Source organism: Harpia harpyja, chromosome 6, assembly GCF_026419915.1.
Source record: "Harpia harpyja isolate bHarHar1 chromosome 6, bHarHar1 primary haplotype, whole genome shotgun sequence".
In the NCBI taxonomy this organism is placed as follows: domain Eukaryota; kingdom Metazoa; phylum Chordata; class Aves; order Accipitriformes; family Accipitridae; genus Harpia; species Harpia harpyja.
This window is the reverse complement of record NC_068945.1, coordinates 23,615,617-23,640,074: the sequence shown is the minus strand read 5'-3', so window position 1 is coordinate 23,640,074 and position 24,458 is coordinate 23,615,617. Positions and strand designations below refer to the sequence as shown.

At 40.0% G+C, this 24,458-nt stretch overlaps 2 protein-coding genes across 2 annotated transcripts in view; one reads left to right on the top strand and one right to left on the bottom strand.

The window, feature by feature from the left end:
• Positions 1-704: 704 nt before the first annotated feature.
• NT5DC3 (5'-nucleotidase domain containing 3) lies at positions 705-22,872 on the top strand. Its single transcript, XM_052789690.1, has 14 exons — positions 705-931; positions 4,349-4,533; positions 8,096-8,170; positions 8,685-8,740; positions 11,251-11,341; positions 13,005-13,142; positions 14,686-14,746; positions 14,983-15,085; positions 15,230-15,331; positions 16,344-16,425; positions 16,777-16,863; positions 18,035-18,175; positions 18,544-18,608; positions 19,724-22,872. Exons 1-14 carry the CDS (start codon positions 751-753, stop codon positions 19,983-19,985), a joined length of 1,629 nt encoding a protein of 542 aa, XP_052645650.1. The 5' UTR covers positions 705-750; the 3' UTR covers positions 19,986-22,872.
• Positions 22,782-24,458, bottom strand: part of STAB2 (stabilin 2) — an 88,794-nt gene continuing 87,117 nt past the window's right edge. Inside the window, exon 69 of the mRNA XM_052789692.1 lies at positions 22,782-24,335. Within this exon, the coding sequence (XP_052645652.1) occupies positions 24,285-24,335 (51 nt within the window). The 3' untranslated portion in view covers positions 22,782-24,284. The remainder of the gene's footprint in view (positions 24,336-24,458) is intronic.

The window sequence follows — 24,458 nt, the reverse complement described above, 5'->3', positions numbered from 1 at the left end:
AGTTCTCAGACTGTCAGGGTCTACAGCTATCAGTGGCAAGTGTTTCACAAGGAGCTGGGGGCCTCAAAGCAGCACTAGGGCTTCTGTGGATTTCATGGTATTCTTTGTATTACACACTTTATATCCAGCTTATGTTTTGAGATTATTTTGATCATGGATGTAAGCAGGTGTACATAGCACTTCTCAAGAGCACTCTAGCTGGAAAAGTATTTGCTGTTGACGTGGCATTTGTTGGGAAAGCATCCCAGGCCCCTCCTAGCACAGCGAGAGAGCGGAGGAGCAGCGGAGGCGCGAAGTCGGGGTACGTTCCCCACGCAGCTCCACTTGCCCTTGACCCGAGCGATAAACCTTCAGCAGCTGCTGATAAAATGCTGCCGGCGGTTGCGGACGGCGGGGGGGAAAGTCGCTTTCCCTCGGTGGGACGGCAGACCTGAGGGCAAGGGCCCCAACCACCCCTGGGTTAGCTCCCCCGCCCCCGGGGCCATGCCTGCTGGCCTCAGCTCTTTAGAAAGCCGCTTCCCGGTGAAACCAAACAACCAGCCCCCCCCCCCCCCCCCCGCAACCCAGCGCTGTGGAGGCGAGGCCAGAGCGCGGCGGGGTCTACGGGCCGCTCCCGCCCGGCGGGACCACGCTACCTGCCGCCGGGCCGGGCCCCGCCTCCCGCCTCGCCGCGGCCCCGGGGCGGAGCCCGAGGAAGTGACTTCAGCCGGCGGCGGAGCGGCACGGCGGGGCTGAGCGAGGGAGCGGAGCATGGCAGCGGCGGAGGCGCGGTCCCTGCTGCTGGCGGCGGGGCGGCGGTGCCGGGTCCTGCCCGCCGCGGGGGCCGCTCCCTACTGCACTGTGGCCCCGCAGGAGAGGCGGCAGCCGCCGCCGCCCGACATGAAGGGTTACCTGTGGTCGCGCTACAAGGAGGCCAAGAGAGTCACCAAGGGTGAGCGGCGGGGCCCGCGGGCGGCAGCGGCACGGCTCCCCCGCCGCGCCAGCCATCCTCCTCCTCTTGCTACCTCAGGTCGGCATGCCGCCGGTCCTGAAGCAAACAAATGCGTGTTGGCGGTTCGGAGAGGAGGAGCGGCGAACGCTGGGGGAGGCGTTGCGGCAGCGTGAAGGGTTCTGGGGGGTCCTCCGGGGCGGGCGGGGGGGTGTCTCCCCGTGGTGAGCAGCCGTGGGTCCGACCGCCCCCGCGGTCATCGCGGCTCCGGTGTGGAAGCGCTCTCCCTTCTGGTGGTCCCCAGTGCTCTCCCAGTGTCAAACTGGGAGCGCGGGTAAGGCCGTCACCTCGGTGGGTCCTGAGGGCCGGGCACCCGGCGGGCAGGCGCTGCTGGGGGCGGCTGCCCCTTCTTCTTGCCCTGCTCTGAAGAAGGGGTGAGCCCGCCAGACCACCCGCCGTCTGACCCAGCCGGGCTGTAGCTGCTCCGAAGTGCCGCGGGGGAGACGGCTTTCCTACGGCGTGGCTCCGGCCGGGCGAGGTGGCTGGCGTTGGGGATGTGTGGTGTGGAGAAAAGCAAATGTAAAAAAGAAAAATCAGGAAATTGGTCATCTGTTTGAGGGGCTTTCCGCAACAGGCTGCTCTTCCAGAAAGTTGAAATGCTGTGAACTCTTGGATGACTCTTTTCGTTTTGTCTGTGGTTCCACTAAAATACCGTGAAGTGTTGAAGCCAGGGTGAAATGCTAATGATACGTGCGTGTCTCTGGGAAGCTCTGTTCTTCAGCCCAGCAAGGCAAAAAGTTAAGGGCCAAATAATTGCGTGGAGCTTGCTTCCTTCCGCCCTTGCTCTGATGGGAAGAGTATTACCAAGGTGCTTGACTATGCGATGTTTTCAGAGAGCCGAAAGAGAAAGGGGCAGCATGTGATCTGCAACGTCAGGTGGGCAAGCTTGTCCTGTAGTTGCAATGGGTAATGCTGTAGTCTTGTATGTTTTGCCCTTAAAAAAAAAAAATTAAAAAAAAAAGTATATATATACTGTATCAGCGGGCACTTAATAGTCTTTGGGCATGAACTGGGGCTTCACTGTGCTGGGTACAAACATAGTGTTTGCAAACATAAAATAGTGGCAATGTTTCACAAGTGAAATAAGAAGCCGTGTTACAGATCTCAGAAGAATGTTATGGACTTTGGAGGTGGGATAAGGGGTAGGAAGAAGAGAGTAAATGCCTTTTATTTTGAATCTTTTTTTCTTTTCCTGTTTTTGGAATTAACTTTTTCTTATAATAAACCACACCCAGAAAATACTTAAGAGCTGAGGTTGGAGAGTAGGGTAATGTTAAGAAACAAGTCAGTCAGTGGGTGTGGGTTGGCGACAGACGAGGCAAGTGCTTCTAGAATAATTCAGAATGTTTTATTGCAGCCTAAGTCACCCAGTGGCTTCAAGTATGTGACGTTTCACTTAGTTACAGTGTTAGGATGACAAAGCTGTCCTGATTTTTGACCCAAGGTTTATAGCACTTGGGATGCTGTCTGCCAGCCAGAACATCTAAGAGCTTCAAACTGTTTATACTGTCTGAAAACAGACAGGCGCTAGTCAAGGGTTTTTTTTTAATCTGAAACATCGTTATATATAAATATCTTTATTTTTAAAACAAGTGTTGACTCACCAGGCTGCACAATTGAAATCTGAAAAAATACTTTAACTATAATACAGAAATGGGTGTTGTAACGTGATTTTGGAAGTTCACTCAAAACTGTCGTTATCACTTCAAGTTAATTAAATGATTCATGGCCCTTTTTATGGAGTAAGAGTATTTGCCTTAATAGCAGCATGTCAGATTGCATTTGATTATTTTGTTACCTCAACTGAAAATAACATTTATCTCCTGTATTAGTATAAGCAGTGACTGGAGACAGTAGGAGCTAATGTTTTGATTGAGGCTTATTTTGTTAAATCCCCTGAAATGAAACCTACAGCTCTTCATGTCAGATTAAGCATGGGGAACTCCTGGGATCTTTTTTGGTGAAAGAGATACTGGACTTTATTTGAAACTTGGAATTAAACTCTATGAAATTGCTGTTCTTTCTCTCTCTCAAAAATTAAAAGACTTGGATATCTGCATCTGATGAAGTTGAATGGTTTCAGGTTACTGTCTGTTATTGGGCATCTGTAGAAGTTTCTTATTGTATCTGCCTGTCAGCTGTGCAGCAGTCTAAGGCATTGCTTTTACAAATGCTATTTCCCTTTCTATGAGTTGGCCAGAGTTTTCAAAATGGAGCACTATCTTTCTAACAGATCTGGAATCCCCACCCCTACCTGCCCTGTTGAGATGGTTTCCTCCCATGGTGAAGCACATAGTCTATCTGTCCTCAGAGCTGAAGATGCTGAGATAAGCTTGACTGATTCCTTCTAGACTTTTATGTAGAAAGTAATGAAACAAAGCATAGTCCCTTTAAACTCACCCTTCCAAGCACAGAGTTAAGATGAAAACTCCCCTTTTTTCCACTAGTAGGGATAAAGATCATGTATGGGAAGGGAAGGAAGGAAAACATGCTCATGTTTTATGCTTCCAGGAGGGTAGCATTTAGCCTCCTAATGTTGCTCCTTAAAGTTTTCTAAACAAGAAATACAGACATCCTTAATACTTATGTTGGTGTTGGTCCTAAAGTTACTTAATATGTTACGGCTCTACGTAAGTGGTCTTAACTTCCCAGTATACTTTTCAGACAAATATCAAGAGAAACATACCCTTAAAAATGGAAGTGATTTACACACACTAGGTACATGTGTGTAGAGAATAAGCAGAATATTTTTGGTTTCCTGATTTGCTAGAAGGTTAATAAGCATAGCAATGTGTATGTAACTGTTGTTTGGAAAGTATGGCAATCGCGTAAAGTTTACTTACTGAGTTGAAACTGAGTAATGTGGTAACCTTGAAATGGTGAAGGAAAAGAAATTAAAGCAATGTCAGATTAAAACAATGTCAGTTCTGCTTCTGGAGCAGAAGCTGGACCAAATAATGGGAGGAGAAGGCAAGGCTCCTATAATAATAATAATCCTCCAACTCCAAAGCTCATTTTCAAAAGCAGTAATAAATGTCTTAATGGAGTTAGCAAAAAATTATATATATGTCGAGTCTGGGGCTCTCTGATGAGCGAGATGCCAAAACGTATCTTCTCTCTTACTTGAACTGTACAGAGAAAAGTGTGCTTCAAATAAAAACTATGGGTTACCAAGACAAGTTAGGGACAGCATTTTCAATAGCATCATATTGTTAAAGATGACCTCGTTGGTGTGAATTAGTTTGATAGTTTCCATCAGCATTTATCTATATTTAGAAATTGCTAATGGTTTTCTCTGTATTTATTTAAATAAAACTATAAGGCTGGTATAACTTTTTTTTTCCTCTCCTCTGTTCCCAGAGTTGGTTCCTTCAATTATGAGTAACATGCTGAATCCAGATGCTATTTTTTCAAACAATGAATTGAGCCTGTCAGACATTGAAATTTATGGGTTTGATTATGACTACACATTGGTCTTTTATTCTAAACATCTGCACACGCTGATCTTCAATGCTGCTCGAGATCTTCTTATTAATGAGCATCGGGTAAGTAAAATTAATGGAATAACAATAAACTTAGGAATAAAGAGTATAATAAATAATTTCTAACTGAGAAGGGCATAGCTCATCTTTTCATGCCTCAGTCCTAGCTCGTTTCCCTTATAAGAGATTTTGTACAACAGCTACATATGAACCACAGAAGTCCTGGTTTATTCTCAGCTGCAGTTTTGAGCAGAGTGCAGTCTGATGTCTGTTAAGGAATAGAGTTTTGTTTGTTTTATTTTTTTAATGTAGTGGTGTGGTTTTTGTTTTTTTCCTGATTGTCACTTATTGGAGTCACCCTAATAAATAAGCTTAAAAGTTACCATTACTCTGTTTTAGGCATTGCTGTGAGTGCAGTGATTAACTTCCATATGAAATATCTTTAGCCTGACTTCTTAGGAGGCCTTTGATTGCACTGTGTACTTGCAAGGTGCGCTGTACGTGCCTGGTGTTTCAGCTGAGTTAGCTGAAGGGGCAGCGTGTACAGTGATGCTGTAATTGGAGGCTGGATACAAGAGACACCCAAGTAAGTTTTCAGCTCAATAGTCCCCGAAGAGGGGGCACTGCCCTGTTGCCTCACCAAGCAGTGTGTTTGCATCAGTGACCCGTTGACATCTAAGCAGCTTGGAGCTGGTTGTTGCATAGTTTGGGGATGGGAGAAGTTACTGTGTGTCGGGAAGCAGGGGGGAGATGGGTGACTTGGGAAACTGAAGGCATTGCAGGGAAAAAGATTGGAGAAAACGTGGACTGAAAGAGGCAAAGTTTATTGAACTGTAGGTCTTGCAGGAAAAGAGACAAAAAGTCCACAGAGTAACTTAATTAATAAAACTGCTTGTGTATTTTATACAACCTAAATCTGAATGGGTGATGGTGTTCTACTTTTGTACTTGAGTCTAAAGGTTAGGAGCTATATATAAACATCTATAAATATCCCTGGAAGAAGAACAAAACTTCGTGGGCACTACAAGCATAGACAACTTGATCCCCCTAAGATTTTGGCAGGTCTTGGTAGCAATTTCTGTAGGATTAAAGCTACGTGGTTCTTGCAAAAAGACAGTGTTACTGTAGGACTCAAGATTAATTCTTGTAGACAAAAATTCAAACGTTGCTCTGTCTTTACTATATGAATGAGTTCAGGTAGTAATAACTTTCTGGTTTGTCTCAAAGTCTCTTGAGTTCTAGTAAATGAATCTGTAATTACTTTTTGAGACAGCTTATGGAAATATATCATCTCCTGTTGAAATTTATTGAGGGACAAGAGTTTTCATTAATGCCATCTCTGTAGCTGCTTATACTGTTAATGTTTTTCTTGCCTTTAGCATTAGAAAAAGATTCTAGATAGTATTGGCCATTATGACTGTCACAGTCAACCTAAAAGATGGCCAATTTTGGTCATGGCAGTGTAAGAATCAGAAATTGCAAAATGGAGTGTGGGGAGCAAGGAATTTTGAAGTGTGTCGAAGAGAATAAATATCAATTTAATGCTAATCTTGGAGGTGGCAGCAGGTGTTGAATGTAAACTCTTCCTCTTGGTTTTATTTCTTTCCCAATGTATGGGCCTTATGCCACCTTATCTGGACTGCTGTTTCAGTCCAGATATATGTATTCCTACCAAGATAGTAGAGAGGTAAGCAAACAGTGCAATTTTTATCGTGTTTTTTTTTTTTTTTCTGTTTGGCTTGTAAGGAAGCTTTGATTTATGTGCCAAGGTAGGCTCAATCTTTTTCTAATATGTACTGACATGCATGCAAAGAGACAGCCTCCTAGTAGAATAAAGTAAAGTAGGAAAGTCAAGTATGCAGAAATTTGAAAAAGTCAGAAATTAATTTCCATGTTCATGCTTGATGTGGCTGCTTTGGGGCATGTCCAATACATTGTAGTTTTTAATCAATCACATGCTATATCCTACCCTAATGTTTTCCCTTGTTTCTTCTGCTTCCATGTTCCCTGGCCAAATCTACGCATCTTCCCAACCCGTCTGTAGGCTTCTGATGCTGTTCCTCATTCAGATCAGTAGCATCCCCCACGTTTTCTGAAAGTGGTAGTAGGGATGATAGTTCAGAAGTTAGGAGAAAGGACTGTTTTCTTTAACTGTAGATGCCTGTGCTCAGTACAGGCATGATCTACAGCAGTTGCAGAGCAAGTCCTCCTCAGCATAGAGAAAAACTTTGTGGAGAAATTACTATTTATTTTTTGTAAACGTAGCTAGAGCCTCTGTTGAGGCTGTATAATCTACTTTTTTTCCCCGAAGGCTTGTAAATTAGCCATGTATATGTGGAGATTGTTGTAGAGAAGGTGGAGAATGTGCCCGAGATACATTTGTCAAGTTCTATGACTGCTGTAGCCTGTGGGAGGGAAATGAAGGATTGCCTTTCAGTTGGTTAATCAAAGGAACGATAGTTTTCTCAGGCCTTGTCAGAAATGACTGAAGCATTTTACCTTTTAAAAACAAATGAACAAACTCCTTAGCTCAAGGCACACACCTAACATATTTTTTTCATGGCTAACCTATGCTTAAAGCAGGCCAAAATTACAGTTGACTGAAAATGGGCTTGTACTAAGAAAATGTTAGAAAACTCTCTAATAGGTGGTGTGAGGTACCTGTGCTATCTGTAAAGAATCTGAGGAAAGAGTAAAGGACACAGACATTCAATTTATGTGCATCTCTAAATGACGTGTTACAAATGCTGTCCAGGGTAAACATAGTTGGGTCACTGTGGTGTTCTCCTGAGGCAACTTGCCATGATGGTTTAGTGCCCAGCTTGCTTTCAGGATCTGATCTTTATGACACACTGTACCTCAGGGAAAGTCCCTGTTAGGGGAGCCTGGCTTCTCCAGGTAACATTAGCCATTGTGAATTCTCTTCTTCCTTCCTCCCCATTTGTGTTTATTTGCGGTGCACCATATCTTTAAACACCTCTGGGGTCTACATTTCAAACTCAGCAGTCTAAAATCAGGAGTATGATCCGCACCGAGGGAGTAAAAACAGGTAGCTGTGCTTCTTCTATTTCTTGCCAAAGATTTTTTTTTTTTTGCTCCTGTTAATATTGATGATGATGTATTGTTTTTTCTTTCAATAGAAGTGAGCAGTAAAGTTCAGGTATCTCTGTAAATTAGGGCATGTTCTTGGGTTTCTAGCTAGAAGGTTGAGTTGGAAACGGTTTGTATAGTCTGTTTCATGGGGAGACTTCACAATGCAAGGTAACTCAGCTATTAAATTTTAGGAAGTTAATAAAATTTTGTTTGTTTTTCAAAGGCTCATGTATCAAAATAACTTTTTGAACAAGAGGCTAATGTTCAAAGGTGATCACTACAGAGTACCTGGATGTCCAACTTTAGGTACCATTCTTCACTTAGATTTGAAACAATGACCTTGAATTCTGGAAAAATGTTTGACTTGTCTTGCGCTCTACATACGTTCCTGCAAATATCACCAACCTATCAACAAGTCTCTTAATGACTAGTGAAAATGAGAAGCTTAGAAAACTTAGGCTTCTAAAATTCTACAGAAGCAATTTTTTATTTATTATGGATTTAAAATCAAATCATTGCTCTCTTTTCTTAGTATCCTGCAGAAATAAGAAAATATGATTATGATCCCAATTTTGCAATCCGAGGACTTCATTATGATGTGCACCGGGTATGTATAAATAACTTTGTGATGAGTTATGTAGTGCTGAGAACCTAGCCAAAGAAAATAAATAGGGCTTTTAAGTCTTCCAACTTTTCACTCTGTGTTGATGTATAAGGATTTTGTTTCATATTTTTCTCTTTCATAGCAAGCTTGTGTGGTTTTTTTTTTTTTTTAATAGCTCTTAAGTAGAAAGTGGTTTGGGTGTTGTGTTTTCATGGTGGGCGGGGGAAGACAACTTAGAGTGCAACAGAATAAGCCTAAGGAGGCATCTGCTAGTAGGAAAAGTTATTTCTTCATGACTTAGCTCAGGTCACTGGGCAGTGTTTCCTTGGTGATTTGGCAAGCCCTAGGTAAAAGTCATTGATAAAAGTATTTTGGAAGCTATGAAGGAAGTTGAACTGAAGGTGCTCAGGCATTCTTGAGACAGAAAGGTTATAGATAAAATTGCTTTGATTTTTATAATTTCATGTCAAATAGTTGACGTGATAAAAACTGATATTTTTTCCTCCCCCCCTGCAAGGCATTATTAATGAAGATTGATGCTTTTCATTACATTCAGCTGGGAACAGTTTACAGGTGGGTAAAATTATTTCCTATTTATAATAAAAATGTATACTCTTATTTTTTTAATCTCTTAGTTGCATTTATTAGTGTACATCTTAGGTTCTTATCAGGAGCAGTGCCCTGACAAGCAGAGACATGAATGAACGTTGCAGTCTTACTGGAAGGGGGTTTCTTTGCACCTCTGTGTGTACACACAGACATGCACACATGTTTACTGACTGATAGACTACAGCTGATTCCCCAGTTCAGAGCTGGGGAAGTTGGCAAGCTGGTTGGTCACATAGTGCTGACTCACTTTGTTTCTGGCTGTTAAATTGGCTGAAAGACATCTAAAAATACGCTGATGACTTCTCTGCTGTTGCTTTCTGTGTAAATAATTGTCACAGAGTGCCCGTTAGCGTGACTTCGGTGTGGTTGTAGAGACACTGGAGAGGTCTTGTTGTGTTTGCACAGAGCTTTTAAATTTGGACACATCAACCGCATCATACCTACAGAATGGAGCACAACTGCTTTGTGCCCGCACAGCCTGATGCTTTTTCAGTTTACTGAATCGATGTAAAATTGGCAATCTCTGTGCTGTGCTTCATTACATGACATAGACATACTGTATGTGATCTTTGACTGGAGAGTTTTTAGTATGGCTTAGTTTGCTGTAATGAAGCAGAACGCATTTGACTGACATGAACACCACACTTGGTACCAGATCTTAAATTAAACAAGAAGCCTGAGCACCTTTCTTAACGTCATTGGACAAAAAGTTTTCTTTTGGGGCCAAAAGATAATGCAACCTTGAAGTGATTTACTGTGGGGAACTGTATATGGTAGTATGAAATGATGATAATATGTATGTATGTTCTGTATGTATCATCAGAGTCTGAGTGAAACTTTATACCATCTATTTGAGTGTTTTATACATGCTGATGTAGAATAGTTCTTGTGTGTTTAAACTGACAAAACCTGTTCCTGTAGTTTTTGAAGGAATCGTTTATGCAGGGCTAGGAGGGAACCAGAGAACTCGGTGTGAAGGTCACACTAGGTGCCATCTGTCCATGCTGTCAGTGGAATGAAATAAACTTTGTAGTTATACAGCTGGACTGTGAACTGTGTCACGACTATGAGTCTTCTGGTAAAACTAATCTGCAGCTTTGCCTACACAGTTGTCTCTTCCCCTCTGCATTTCATGTATGTCTATTTTCCTCTCTTGATTTGTGCTTAAGTAGCTCCTGATCCCCAAGCATTTTCTTTAGCAGTATTCAAATACCACTTGGCATAGTTGTCTGCAGACTAGAGGATGAGGCAGTCCTTCTCAATTCTGATCGTATTACTTGGTATATGTTTAATATTTTGGTTGCATTTCTTTGTGTTTACTGCTGTGGAGTGGGTGACACTGGACTCTGTATGTTACAAAACTAAAGTATTATCTGCCCTGTTTGTGCACAATATGAACTTGAATGCTGGAGTCCTACCAGCAGTAGCACAGAGCTATGTACAAGTTGATGTAGCATTGAGAAGTGCAGTAAAGGAGCTAGTTAACACGGGACTCTGCTACCATAGCAGCCCTGAGGAAGTTCATGTATCATGCCCTTCCACTGCAAAGCTGGTGTGGATGTTAAACACTGAAAATACTAGGCTTATTAATTAATTAATTTATTTTTTAATGCCTCACAACGCTTCTGGGTGAGACCAAGAAAAGGAGGCACTGAAATCACTGTCTGTCTTAAAAGGCTGCAAAACACCATAAGTAGGCTTGGAAAAAGGGACCAGATGATCTGGTTTTCATTTGTGTTCTTTAATCTTAAGCAAAACCTCAACACTTCTGTGTCCTCTGGTGAGGATGTTTGTATGCCTGCAGTGTTTTAGATGCTTTAGTGCAAGATGCTTGATACTTTAAACATTCAAAACCAAACCAAAGCCTTTAATCTCTTAATAGTTGATAAAGAAACTCTGCGGAGAGATGATGTCTCCTACTTCCTCATTTGTTGTTATATTTTTGTATTTTAATTACTTGTCAATAATCCTTCGAGTAATCTTAAATTTTGGGAAACTGAACTGTTGATACAGTTTAAAAGAAATTCTTACTTAGTTAAAGGTTGTGTATGTTTTTCCTTCCCTTGAATCTTCAAGGTCATGCTGCAGAATAATCTGGTTTAAACGCTATCACATCATCAGTGCTGTATGAAACAAAGGCAGAGTGAGGAATTACTTTGTGTTAAGAAACTGGAAGCTCTAACTACTTCTTACAAACCCTTGAGGCATAGTTTCAATGGAGACCAATTAGCTCTTTTCCTGTAAGAAAGTAAAAAGGACTTAAAATTGGAATGTGTTCTGTGTGCATCAGCCTGTTAAATGTTACTTGTTCTGTAAGGAAAAATGCTGGTTTAACTTACAGACTAAAGTGTTCCTATGACATTATTAGTATTTTAATAAGCTCCGGATCTAAGTGTTAATCTGTCAGACTTTCATTTGGTAATTCTTGAAAATTTTAATCTGACTTTTGAATTAAAGCTAATGTTGTTTTCCAGAGGCCTCAGTGTTGTCCCAGATGAAGAAGTCATTGCAATGTATGATGGTTCCCATGTCCCTTTAGAACAAATGAGTGACTTTTATGGAAAGGTAAAACCGCTCCTTAAAAAAATTTTCTTTTTGTGGGGGTGGGGGTAGCGATGTTTGCATTTTGTTCTTGTTCTTACTAGCAGTTATATTTTCTCAATACATGATTGACTTAGTGCTAGATGTGGAGTTTGCCCTCTAAAGTGACAAATATCTTTTTTTTTTTCTCCTACTTGCTGTAGTTTCTTCTTTCACTGTTCCCTTGCCCAGTCATACAGACAGAGAAGCAGAACATAGGAAAATCAAGTGACTTGCTCAGTGTTGCACAGCAAATCTGATAAAGGCTGGGAAATGAACCATGTCTGGTGCCTTACCCTGACTATGTACTTCTTCCTGGTGGTCTAGGCTTTGCTGATGTAGCAGCAAGTAAATGTATGGAGGCATCTCTTGCATACAAGCTGGCAGAGTGATAGTAAGAGGATTTGACAAAAGATGAACGATAGCAGATAAAGCTTTTAAGTTTCGGATGTGACTTTTTGGGGAAGGTTGATCTTGCTGGTAGGTTCCTTCCTCTTTCCTAAATGAAGAATGGTGCTGTCTTTTTAGTAAAAACCAAGTTTATTTTACTACTTTTACTTATGGATGTTAATTCCACGTTGACGTGAAAGACCCTTCATTGTGCTGTGGAGCATTTTGTTGTTCTTGCACTTGTTCTTATTTTAAGGAGCTGAACTTAGAATTTCCAAATCTGGTCTCTGCAGCAGTTCTGAATATCGCCATGGCATTCCCTGTGGGATGCCTTGGTCTGTGCAAGTCTATGCTTTCTTTGACCTTGGAAAGGACCGTGACAGGACAAGAGGCCATGGGCACAAACTGAAACACAGGAGGTTTCCTCTGAACATCAGGAAATGCTACCTTTACTGTGAGGGTGACTGAGCACTGGCACGGGTTGGTTGCCCAGGGAGGTTGTGGAGTCTCCATCCTTGGAGATTCAGAAGCCGTCTGGACAAGGTTCTGGGCAGCTGGCTCTAGGTGGCCATGCTTGAGCAGGGGGGTTGGACAAGGTGACCTCCAGAGGTCCCTTGCAACCTCAACCATTCTGTGTTTCTTTGATCTTGACCAGTGTGCTGGCTTGTGCTGGTTGCTTTACTTTTCTTCTTGAGAATTATTTGGTTTGTATTTGCTCTTGTATGATGAGATTCTCTACTTTTGTGAAACTTAACTATAGTTACAGCTTTTGCAGACTAGAAATCTTTTTCTCTGTTACTGCATTAGTTACTGTAGATTCTTACAATTTTTTATTATTTCTTTTCAAGGAGGTAAAATGTTTTGCAGTCCTAATTAGTATTCCACTTATTAAAAAAAACCCAACCAAACCCAAATAACAAATCCTCCACCCTCATCAAAATACCCAGTGCCTCTTATTTACACAAGTGCAAACTTCCAGTGAAGGCCTAAGTCCTTCTCTTGACTTTTAGCTGTGCGCTGTCTTTTATTTGTTTATGAATGAAAATACTGCTATTAAGAGTATTGAGTATTCTTAAGCCAACACTTTTGTTGGAGTTATTTTATCGAAAGTCTGTTAGTTTGAAAAGCATCTAAAGCAGTGCAAACAGTGATAGCAAAACTGAGTATCTGCAGCTAAGCTGAAGTGTTTATACTGGAAATGTTCTAATCTGAGAAATGCCTGATCTTTTTTTCTTCTTTTTTCTTCCCACCCCTGTAGAGCTCACATGGAAATACAATGAAGCAATTCATGGATATATTTTCCTTGCCAGAAATGACACTCCTTTCTTGTGTGAATGAATATTTTCTGAAAAACAACATAGACTATGAGCCTGTTCATCTGTACAAAGATGTCAAGGTACTAGCTTTGAAGATTTAGGTAAACCTCTACATTTGTGTGTCTTCTCTCTGAGCACTTCAGGAAGCTTCAACCTGTTGTGTCAGCTCCAGTGAAATACCTCAACTTTTAGGTTTTGTATAGAGTAACTATTGCCATCCAACCATAAAAACATAAGTAAAATGAAGGCAGACCTTGGAAAAGAAACATTGAATAGTTTGAAATTTGTTTTAAATCTGACGTTCTAGGGTTGTTGCTCTTTTTGTAGGTTTGAGGGGTGGATGGGGGAAAAGTGAAGAAGCTATTGTATGTCAGTAAAGCTTCTTTTGATTGTTATTAAACACATACTTTTCTCGCTATCAGGAATCGTAAGAGGCTATAGGGAATTCCAGTTTGGAGCTTTCAGTTGTACTGCCAATGTATCTTTGCTAGTATATGATCATTTGCTCTCTCTTGCTTTTGGCATATCTATTTTGCCTGTTTTCCTCTCTTCCTCCTCCAAAAAAATCTAGTAATAATGACTAGAGTAATCTGACCCTCTTGATTCCTCAGGATGTATCCTGCAGCGGAGATGATTTTATGTCATGGTTATTAAAGAACAGAAGAGGTCATGCCCAAGTTGATGGTATTTGTCTGCACAGGCTTTCCATCCAAAACCTTTTCCTGGCCCCTTGTTGACATGTATTAAGCTTGTGTAGTGTATGTGCAGCATATGTGATGCACCCGAATGTTGAATTTGTCACTTTCCCAAGCAGATTAGATGGGTTTTAAGAAACTTTTGACCTCTAGAGTAATTTTCTCTTCTGCCTATGGTTACGTAGAGTCAGAAGGCTAGTTCTTGTGGTTTCTGCTGAAGTGTTTGTAGAAACTTCTGTACTGCTCAGCATTACAAACATTTTGGAAGCCCTATAGTGGCATTTTTTGAGGATTTTTAGGACATGCCCCATGTAAGTACCAAAATGGCAGTACCACTGTCCTAAACAAAGCTGTCCGGTGCAGAGCTGGCTCAGGAGAGCTGCCAAATGCTTTCAGAGCACCTTATGAGTACTTAGCTTAAGCATTTAGCTTCTTTCATCTGTTCATAAATTTCTGTTTTTAAATAACCAGGGCATTTGTGAGTGATCATAATCTAAAATCTGTCTGACTTAAAAGCTTTTGTTTTGTGGGTTTTTTTTTGTTTTGTTTTTTTTTTTGCAAGAGGAAAGGAATGCGTTCTGCTCCAAAGGTCATTGGAAATCTGCGATGACTCTGCTTCTGCAGAGGGCTTTCACCCTGCTTCACCCTTCTGAGCTCCCTTTCGCAGTTGTTATGTAAAACAGCCCCTGTGCTATACAGTTTTTTACTTCCCCAAAGTATGAAGTTAGTTTCTTGGAGAACGGGCTTACTCTTTGTCTAGTGGTGACATATATATAATGAACATCACATGGCTTTTCTGTAAAGTTGAAAGTGTAATTCAGAGAAAGGAATTGTTTTAAAAATGAATTACTACTGCTGTGCAGTGAGCGTGGTTTTTATACTTGAAAAGATTTTTCAGTTCTTTAGAGCTCTGTTGCTTTCCTGACAGGATTCAATCAGGGATGTCCACATCAAAGGAATAATGTACAGAGCAATTGAAGCAGATATTGGTAAGTACTAATGAGATCATCTATCAAAGCTTTTTTCACTGGTAGTACAATGATCTTTCTGGCTTCCTTATTTAAGATTACAACTTCTAAATTTTAAAGCTTGAAAGAGTTATTTCCACTTGTCTAAGGTGCCTTTGTTAAGTATAACCTTATGTTCTGAACCCTTGGTTGAACGCAGTGAAAATGCTGATGGAAAACTTTTTCAATTAATACTGTATTTTCCCCAATACTCACAGAGAAATACATCTGCTATGCCGAACAAACTCGTGCGGTGTTAGCAAAGCTGGCTGATCATGGCAAGAAGATGTTTCTCATCACAAACAGTCCCAGCAGCTTTGTGTAAGTGAACAGTTGTTTGCTGTTCAACTATATGTTTTTAAAGGATGGGGAGGCTGAGGTTCTTGAATGTAATTCATTATATTATTGATCAGATAACTGCACTTCTGTTACGCTTCACTGTTAATATCCCTCTGTCCTTTTTAGGGACAAAGGCATGAAGTTCATAGTTGGCAAGGACTGGAGGGATCTCTTTGATGTGGTCATTGTACAGGCTGATAAGCCAAACTTTTTCAATGATAAGCGAAGGTGGGTATTTAGTTAGTAAAGAATGATTCAAGCAGCTTATTCCATATAAGGCTATAGAGCATGGTATGGAATATTTTAATTTAGGTGCAATGTAAAATGAAATAATATTTGCTGAAATCCTGTTTAAGGTCATTACAGAAGGCAGCAACACCCAATGCTGAAGTCCAGATATTTACCATTTCTTAGCTGGGAAGGTTCCAGTAGATGATACAGGTCTACTGGACTGAGTTAGGGTCACAGAAGCTGTTTTTAACGTCTTAGCTTGTAAGCTGGTGAAGTGTGTTCCTTTCCTAATAAACCTGAGAAATTTTGGTGCCTTTCAGAATCAGCCCCTTATCTGGAAATCTCTTTCATTGCTTCTGGTTTTTTGTTGGGTGGTTTTTTGGTTTTTTTTTGTTTTTAGTCACACATGATATTTAGAGGGCAGACTGGCTGACAAACTGGAGTATTTGGACTAGTTCAATTAAGTAAACACATTTGTAATGCGTATACACTACTCTTACGCTTGAAAAAGACCTATTCCTTTATGTGTACTTAAGATTTGAAAGTGAGATAGAGGGTGGTGGGATTTTTTTTCCCTTTACTTGTTTACGTTTAATTTTAAGAAGAACTTTGCTGTATGTCTTGCCCCCAGTCCTCTTGCCCCCTTCTTCAGTTGTGCAAAATCAGGTATTGGGCAAGATTTTTACACATCTTCACTTTTTTGTGTTCTCTTCTCTCCTTAATGGCAGACAATTCTGACTCTGTCTGGGATCCCTGCCTTAGTTCTCAAAAGTTGTTCTCAAAGCCTTTATAAATGTCATAAGCATACTGGATAGATACATTGTATTTCACTGCCTAAAGTGAAAGTTTTGGAGCTTTGCTTTTTCTGTCTATTACAAAATATTCAGATGCTAGAGAGCATGTTTTCCTTTTGAAAGATGAATATTTTTAATACTAACATTTTAATCTTCTCCTAAAAAGTGACAGAATTTCTACAGTAATGTAACAATTGTATATAATTCTATTCTAGACCATTTCGGAAAGTGAATGAAAGGGGAGTGTTGCTTTGGGACAAAATTCACAAGCTGCAGAAAGGTCAGATTTACAAACAGGTACGCTTTCAATAAACTCTTTCAGTTCAAATTTAATACCTATTTCCTAGAATCCCAAGCTGCTTTAGATATTGTAAAGGCTTCTAAAAGGTAGATATATTCTTTAAGAGAGTTATCTTAGTGATTGAAGTGGTACAAATTCACTGTTGGTATTGTATGTCTGAAGTTTACTTGCCTCTTGAAGTGACAGTATTACTGAAATCGCCTGTAAAATTTGGGATTCATGATACATAAACCGAGGACAAGATTCTTGATATGAAAATATTTTTAGCGGTGTACTAAATTCCTTTTTCATGCCTATGAAGGTGCAAGTCGCATGCCACTACAATGTATGTGTCATTGTTTCCACAGGGTAACTTGTATGAATTCCTGAAGCTTACTGGCTGGAGGGGCTCTAAGGTTCTCTACTTTGGTGATCACATTTACAGTGACTTGGCAGTAAGTAGTTTACTTCCACAAAATAGGATAAAAGGAGAGGCTTTTTGTTAGTTTCTCTGTCTTCCTCCCCAGTTGTTCAATATAACATACTTTCATTTGAGATTTCTAAATACAACAAAGTTTGAGTTGGTAGTTAAGCCATATTGCTTTTCTTGCAGTGAAGAAAATTGGTGCTGTAAAAGGCCAACAATATTTTCCACCTGACTTGTAGCATTTAACTTATTTACAAACTGCACTCAGGAATGTGTGATTTTATATTACTGATCCAGATACTGATTGTGTCAGATGTAACAGAGAGTAAACACAGATATCCAAATGTACAGGATATGGCTGGTTTGGATGACATTTACTACGAAGTGTAATAAGAGCTGAATGAACTTCTGTTTTGAATGCAGGAGGCGAACTTCCTGTCACTAATGGTAAACTTTCTTTCTTCCTGAGATCTTGCTATGGTTTGTAGCCCCACTATCCAGGCACTTTCCTACTGCCTTATGAGCAAATGTACTGTTAACTGTTACTTTAGAGTAAGTGACCACCACTTAACTCTTTTGTAATTGATTGTATATGAATGCCTGGGTATGACTTTCCACTGCCAAGCTGTGGTAACATGTTTCAGCAGCAGCAGATGTTAACGTTTTTGCCCCGATCTGCTTTTAAAAAGAAAAGTAAGTTTGGGTGCTTCAGAAGGCTGAGGGCTAAAGGAAGGAGGATGCAGCTCTCTTCTTTCTGGCACTGCCTTGTCCTGTACTTGTCAAGAGGAGCTTGAATAGCTGGGGGTCCCGATACAACCCTTTTGTCAGCTGAGTGTATGGGTAAATACCACAAACCCAACACATGGTTTTCTCCAGATACTTCTGACAGCAGCAGAGGTCTCATGAACAAGAGGAATTTCCTAGTCTTTGTTTTAAACCTAATGAATTAGTGCTTATTTGCAAGTGCTTATGTGTTCTTTGTCTCCCTCTTTTTAACAATGTGGGATTTGAAGCTTACTCTGAAATCAAATTCTATTTCCTATTGGCACAGTTAAGTCCCACTGTTTAATGTTTCTGCTTATACATAAGAAGCAATTAAATTAGTGCCCCTTTGGGATAAACAGTGGTCAAATTCTTCAGTTCCTTTAGGTAGTTCCTTTTAAGACTAATACTTATATTTTGTAATTCTTGGTAAATAGGATTTGACCCTGAAGCATGGCTGGCGCACTGGTGCAATTATTCCAGAGTTACGATCAGAGATTAAAATCATGAACACAGAGAAGTACATTCAAACCATGACCTGGCTGCAAACCTTGACAGGATTACTGGAACACATGCAGGTTTGTTCTGTGTGTGTGTAATCGGCTCTGTATAGCAGAAGGGATCCAGCCAAGTTTCTAAATGCTGGGCATTGACGTTGCGAGTGCTTTATGTCTCATTAAAGTTCACCAGTTTGACTGTAGATAAATAAATGCAATTATTTGTGTGGCTAGTTAATAAAAGTTTTCTCAAAATCTTGTCCCCTTCCTCCACTGGTCAGCCTGGATTGATTCCTGCTTTCAGTTGTTTAAAATGCATGTGGATAACTTCTGTATACTGATCTCCTGAAGCATTGCTCTTGTCCTGTTAGCTGGTAAGGGTTTATTAATGGAAAGGCTCATTTACAGGTACATCCTTAGTTACCTGTTATCCATACTTTACATTCCAGGTTCACCGTGATCCTGATTCACAAATGATTTTAGAAGAATGGAAGAAGGAAAGAAAGGAAATGAGGTAAGACATGGGAGATGAAGAATTTGCAATATGCTTCATGGTAGCCAAGTGTTTTATGTGATGTCTTCCACAGGTTTCTTCAGAATTTCTCTCCATCCCTGATGTATATTCCCTGGTAGTTCCAGACCTTCTAAAATTGTCTGTGTAAAGCAATATTCTACTTGTCTCTTGTGCAGCTCTTCTCCCTTCTGACCCTTTATGCATAGGAACCCCTTTTCCCTGTTCCCCTTCTTTGGAACAGATGTTAGTTTTCTGTATGAAAGGGTAACATCATATCAAATACTTTTCCTTCTCGTCTCAGTTCTCCTGTCCCTTTATGTTCAGCTGTCACTGTTGCTATTGATTACACAGCTTTACTTCTGCATGATTTAAAAATTGTTTCTGTATCAAGACTTAGGTCACTTCAGGTTTTTTAGATGATTTTTTCAAATTACATACAATACATTTTAGAATATGCAGAAACTGGGCTCTGCACTAGACTAGCAGTGGACTCATCACAAAGATAAGTAATAGGGCTAAAACTCCTAAAAATCTGTTATCGTGAAGGAGCAATGCCTAAATGCAGGGTGTGTGAAGTGCGTAGTTGGCAAGGCCAACAGCTGTACCACCAGCAGCCTTCCCCATAAATGTGGAAGTAAATGAAATGGGAATGATACTTGGCAGTGACTAATAACAGAAGTTAATTCCAAGATGCTTTTAAACTTTTTGTGTACATTAAGCCAAAGCTTTGTGGTTTTTTTAAAAAGTCTTTTATCTTTGGGACAAGTGGATGTCATTAGGATTTAGATGAAGCCAAAAGTTGTCTTTCACGAACTCTAGAAAGGAAAGCTTGAGATACCGTGTTTCTGAAGTCAGAAGCAACTTATCACTGGTGGTAGTGGGAGAAGTGTGAAGCTCTTCTGTTCATTACTGTGATTGCTAGATCTGGGCTACATACGTGCAAGAGCTGCAAAAATTTCTTACGTGGTGCATTTAAGTGTTTTGAAGTGCAATGGTAAGAGAATAATGCATAGAACAGATTGCAGGAACTGCTTGCTTCAGGTTCTGGGTGCTAGCTGGTAGAGAGATGTGTGCAGGCATGTTCATTCTCTTTGTTTTCTTTTTTTGGGGGACAGGGAGATGAACAGGAATTTCTTCAACGCACAGTTTGGAAGCTTATTCAGAACTGATGAGAATCCAACTTATTTCTTAAGACGTCTCTCTAGATTTGCGGATATCTACATGGCATCATTGAGTTGTCTCTTGAACTATGAGCCTGATTACACGTTTTATCCAAGAAGGACTCCTTTGCAGCACGAACTTCCTGGCTGGTCAGACCAGCTGTGTACTGGTACATTCAGAATACCTTTCCTACAAGAGACAGTTCAGATCAAATAAACACTTGGCAGCTTCCTTTTAAAATGGGCAAATATTATCTTTTTTTTCTTTTTTGAACGTACATGTATTTTATTTAAGTTGCTTAAATCTGTTCTCTTGATTTAGGTGTAATTCATACTTGTTCTCATGAGTGTTGTACCTATTTTCTCCTCTCCTGCTCGGAGATATAAAAACTCCTTTTACACACGGAAGAGATGATGGACTGCCAAAATAGTAGTGGGCTGGGAGGGAGGGCCCATTTAAGGGGAAGGACCGGTGGTGTTCTGGGGTGGTTGATTTTGTTCATTGGAAATTTCGATCTGCAGCCTTGTGGTTTACAAAGACAGACATGTACTCTCTGTTCTGGCCCTCTTCAGTGCTCCAGCTGGAGCCTGTAGTGGATCTTGGCACTGAAAAGCTTAAATCCAGTATTAGTAATTCAGTGATACACAGTTAGTAGCCAGTTTACGGTGAGACTGAGAAGGATGGTGTATGCATCTTAACTTTCCTTGCTGCCATAGCTAGAGCCTTATCTGTACCTGAACTAACTGCTGTAATGTTGGCGTGGCTCTGCTGCATTGCAGTGATTACAGAGCTGGCAGGCTTAGGCCGATGGGCTTTTTCTCCTGTCCATGCAGTTTCTGTTCTTGTAATGTCTGTGCTTGGCTGTCAGTGGACCTGAGCCTAAAACTGAAAGTGACAGTACCTTGGGCTGCTTCAGCTTCCTTTTGTTAATTTCTAGGCACCTTTCTTTTTAAGTTTCAAAACACTTTAAATATCCACTCTCTAATAATAAAGCCATTTCAGGAGGTCTTGCATTTTGCATTTCAAAGTGGAGGCAGATCTCTGTCAGGCTTTAGACTGATCCTAAATGCTGCTTGTTAAAATTTTAAGTGTCTTACAGTGGTATGTAATGTGGTTTTGCTGTTCCCTAGAAGAGAAGGTATTTCATATAGCCTTCAGTAATGGACTTTTACAGTCAAAAGTAAACACGCACAATAGGCAAATGAGTTAAAAGAAAAATGAAGGAATGAGAAAATGAAAACCAGAGTTTTCGGATGACATTTTTTTAGCTCAAGCCCCAAAAGCTGAATTGGGGGTGGTAGACAGTTTGCATCAAGCAAAATAATTTTGGCGGCGCAGATTAGAAGTTTTATTGAATTACTGAAATTGCAGATAATGCATGAACACAAACTCTGGGTAGTATATATATTCCAAAGATGTGAGCTGAAAAATGTCTATTTTGCACAAGGAAAACATCTGTTGATGTGTTTCCTCAAACAGGCACTTTATAGAACTGCTATATAGTTGTTTTTAAATAAGGATGCTTTCCTTTCTCTGCATCCAAAGGAGACTTTTTTTTGTTTTTTTTTTAACTGGTGCTTCCCACCCCAGCCATTTTAGAAGGCATTATATGATTAATATTTTTCAAATTTTAGTTATTAAAGGCTCTATTTTTAAAAGCATATAACTAACAAAATATATAGCATTTGGTATTCTTCATTTTGGGGATATCACTTGCTTCCTACCATGATTGTCAGGTAAACAAACTTTTGGTGACCAAAAGTTTTCTTGTTTGGTTTTGTTTTTTTTTAACCTGTATTATGTGCAAGTACCTATATTGAATTTCACATGCAGTATCTTTCCTGTTCTTAAAAGTATGTTTGCAAAGTAAAGAATGTATTCTGATCTAGCCTGTACAATTTCATAAGTAGTTTTCCTGTATGCTTGAAATCAGTCTGAAGTCCTCAGAGGTGGTTATAGATTTTATGTTCATGGTTTTCTTGTGCTCCTGTTTCAAGCTTGACGTGGAACACTCCTGAAGTGTGTGTGTGTTATTTAAACAGATGAATATACTTGAAATGAGTAAGTTCATCTGACAGTCCTGTTTTGCTGGAAGAAAAAGATAAAGTTTTGCAGGAAGTTAAGTTTGGCTTTATCAGGAGACTTGTTGGTGGGGCTGTGTAAGAAATATTTAGCATAACTTGATAATGAAATGTGGGGATGGAAATACCCAGATTTGCCTTCAGTTCTTTATCCTAATGCTCAGCTAGAACCGAACTTGGTGTTACATGTGTGTAGCACCTCTCATGCTCCAGAGATTTCAATGCACTGTTTAAAAAAAAAAACAACGAACCCAAAAAACCAAACCCCAAACCACTGTACATTCTCTGTCTTACTACCAGCAAATAATAATATTGTTACTCAGTTGTGCATTATTGAATTTGATAATGTTTTGTTGGTTATAGCTCTGTGATATTTATTCTTTTAAAGCTGGCTAGGAGTCAGTTTGCCTAATTTACCTGTGTTAAGCAGGAACAGTAATGTTATCCACATAATACACATTTTGTTTCAAGATTATTTTCTCCTCTCCACCTTCTTTTCTCTTAACTTACAAATCAAACTTCTGTACAAAGCTATGTTACAACAGCCAGCTGAAGGAAAATCTTGTTTATATTGCATGACTTCTTGAAATAAACAACCTTGCATGAAAAAAAAAATTATGGGAGGGTTATGTTCCTTTAAGACAACCCAACTACGTATAATATGAATTTAAGTGAGAATTTTAAAGTGTATTATTTATTTTTCCATGCTAGAATGCTGCTCTTTAACTTTTAAAAATGTCTTGCATTTTTGTAATGATTTCACGTTGGCACTCTCTGCATTACTTATTTTAACCTTGTTATATTACTGACTTCAAAGAGATTTTTGAGCATATTTAAAGGGCATATTCATTTTCGGAGTATAGTTCATTTGAACACCAAAGCAAGAAGAAATTTTCATTCTGTTCTATCAAAAACATGGAGGATAATAGTCTGTCAATAAAAGAAGAGTTTAATGAACTGTAGAACTTTTCTTGTGATAAAAATATTTAGTGATTATTACAAAAATAAATGCTTGGACTTTATCTTCTGGTCCCTACGAGCCTTAATATTTTGGGTGACTGGGGAAAAGGAAAGAACATAGAGTTGTATTAATTGCAAAACTCTGTGGGGAAAACTCCCCTAAATATGTGTGTATGTTTTCAGTGTGTTTGTGTTCTAAATTTTTTAGTATTTTATAGGTAAAAAGAAGCAAGCATGCGTAGGGGGGCAAGGGAAGGAGTCAGGGAAATGACTTTTACATTCCCTTGGTTGTGCTTGATAGCTGTGTCAACAGCCCCGGATTTGTCTGCATACCTTGTTCTGCTGGGAGGCATCCTGGGGTTGCTCTCAGAGGTAAGGAATGCTTTCTGGGAGTGACACCTTCCCTCCTGCCCCCCACGCGTAGTAGACACCAGGAAGCGTATCACAGAGGAATGTTATTGCTGCTGGCAAGAAAATCTTCCTTTTCTTGCTTTTTTTGGTTTCTACAGTGTTCTCACAATTAGCTATGATATTAACGTTTTGAGGGAAGGAAACAACAGCGAATCAAACTTGAGTTTGATTCACTTCTAATAGTACAGTGAAAATCGCAGCTGTTACTGCTGTGCGTTGGTTGAAAGGCAATGTTAACGTGCTTGGTAAAAATACGGTATGTGAACAAGCAGGTAGCTGCTGCTCCTCTCAGACCTAAAAAACTGAATGTGGACATGACATGGCAAGGGTATGTTCATCTTCCTTGTCCGCTTGCCACAAAAATGGCTCAAGTAAAAATTATGATTTGAATGCTCTCATGTCACTTGTATTTCTTGCTAAATCTGCTACGATTACTATTTCCCTTTGTACACTGAGGGGAGATGTAAACAAAACACAGTCAAGTTCGAGGAAAGACAGAAAAGCTAGAGGAGGCAAGTGGGGCAGACAGGATAGTTGTGTTTCGTGCTGCTGAAATTCTTGCAAGAAAGTATACTAGCAAAAAATCCCCTCGGTTTAAAAATAAGAGGTTTAACACATGTTCTGTTTCACGCTTGCCAGTTGTAGTTGTAACAGAGCCAAAATGAAAGCGTAGAGCCTGGAGTACTAGTAAATTTAGGGTATTTGCCAAGTTAGCAGCCCTGTGTGTTTGAGGCCATTTTAAAGTCTCTGAAGAAGAATAAAAGCAGTTAAATAGCAGGCTAGTGAAAGTCTGCTTTTCACAGAGGTGTCTGTCTGCTTCTGGGTAGGTTAGTCGAGACTCAGTTTTGCATTTGGCACTCATAGTTGGTATTGCTCAGATCCAGCCAACACTTCTGAGGTTGGTAACTCTGTGAACTCTATAGACTGCATCTTAAACAAAGCTGTGCTCTTTGGTTTTTGATTTGTAACAAGATTTCATTCCCTGCAACCTGTAGGTGCTGTTTTTTCACAGTAAGTGTAAATAGAAATGTGTTTTATAGTGGACTAATGCCGAATTCAGTCTTTAATTTTGATCATGAGGACCAGTCATCACAAGCTGCTGGTCATCCGAATCCTGTAAAATAGAAGAAAAAGAAAATCAGACTTGAACATTGAGTTAAGAAATGAAAGTCACTTTTTGGCAAATTTGCCCATACAAGTGGCAGAGTTTGCACCTGACATTTTTGCACCAAACAAG

Bases quoted from the DNA above. Each gene is read 5' to 3' on its own strand.
- NT5DC3 (XM_052789690.1), top strand. From the start codon at position 751: ATGGCAGCGGCGGAGGCGCGGTCCCTGCTGCTGGCGGCGGGGCGGCGG. The intron at 8,171-8,684 runs GTATGTATAAAT...CCCCCCTGCAAG, and splicing joins TTCATTATGATGTGCACCGG to GCATTATTAATGAAGATTGA. The intron at 18,176-18,543 runs GTTTGTTCTGTG...TTTACATTCCAG, and splicing joins GATTACTGGAACACATGCAG to GTTCACCGTGATCCTGATTC.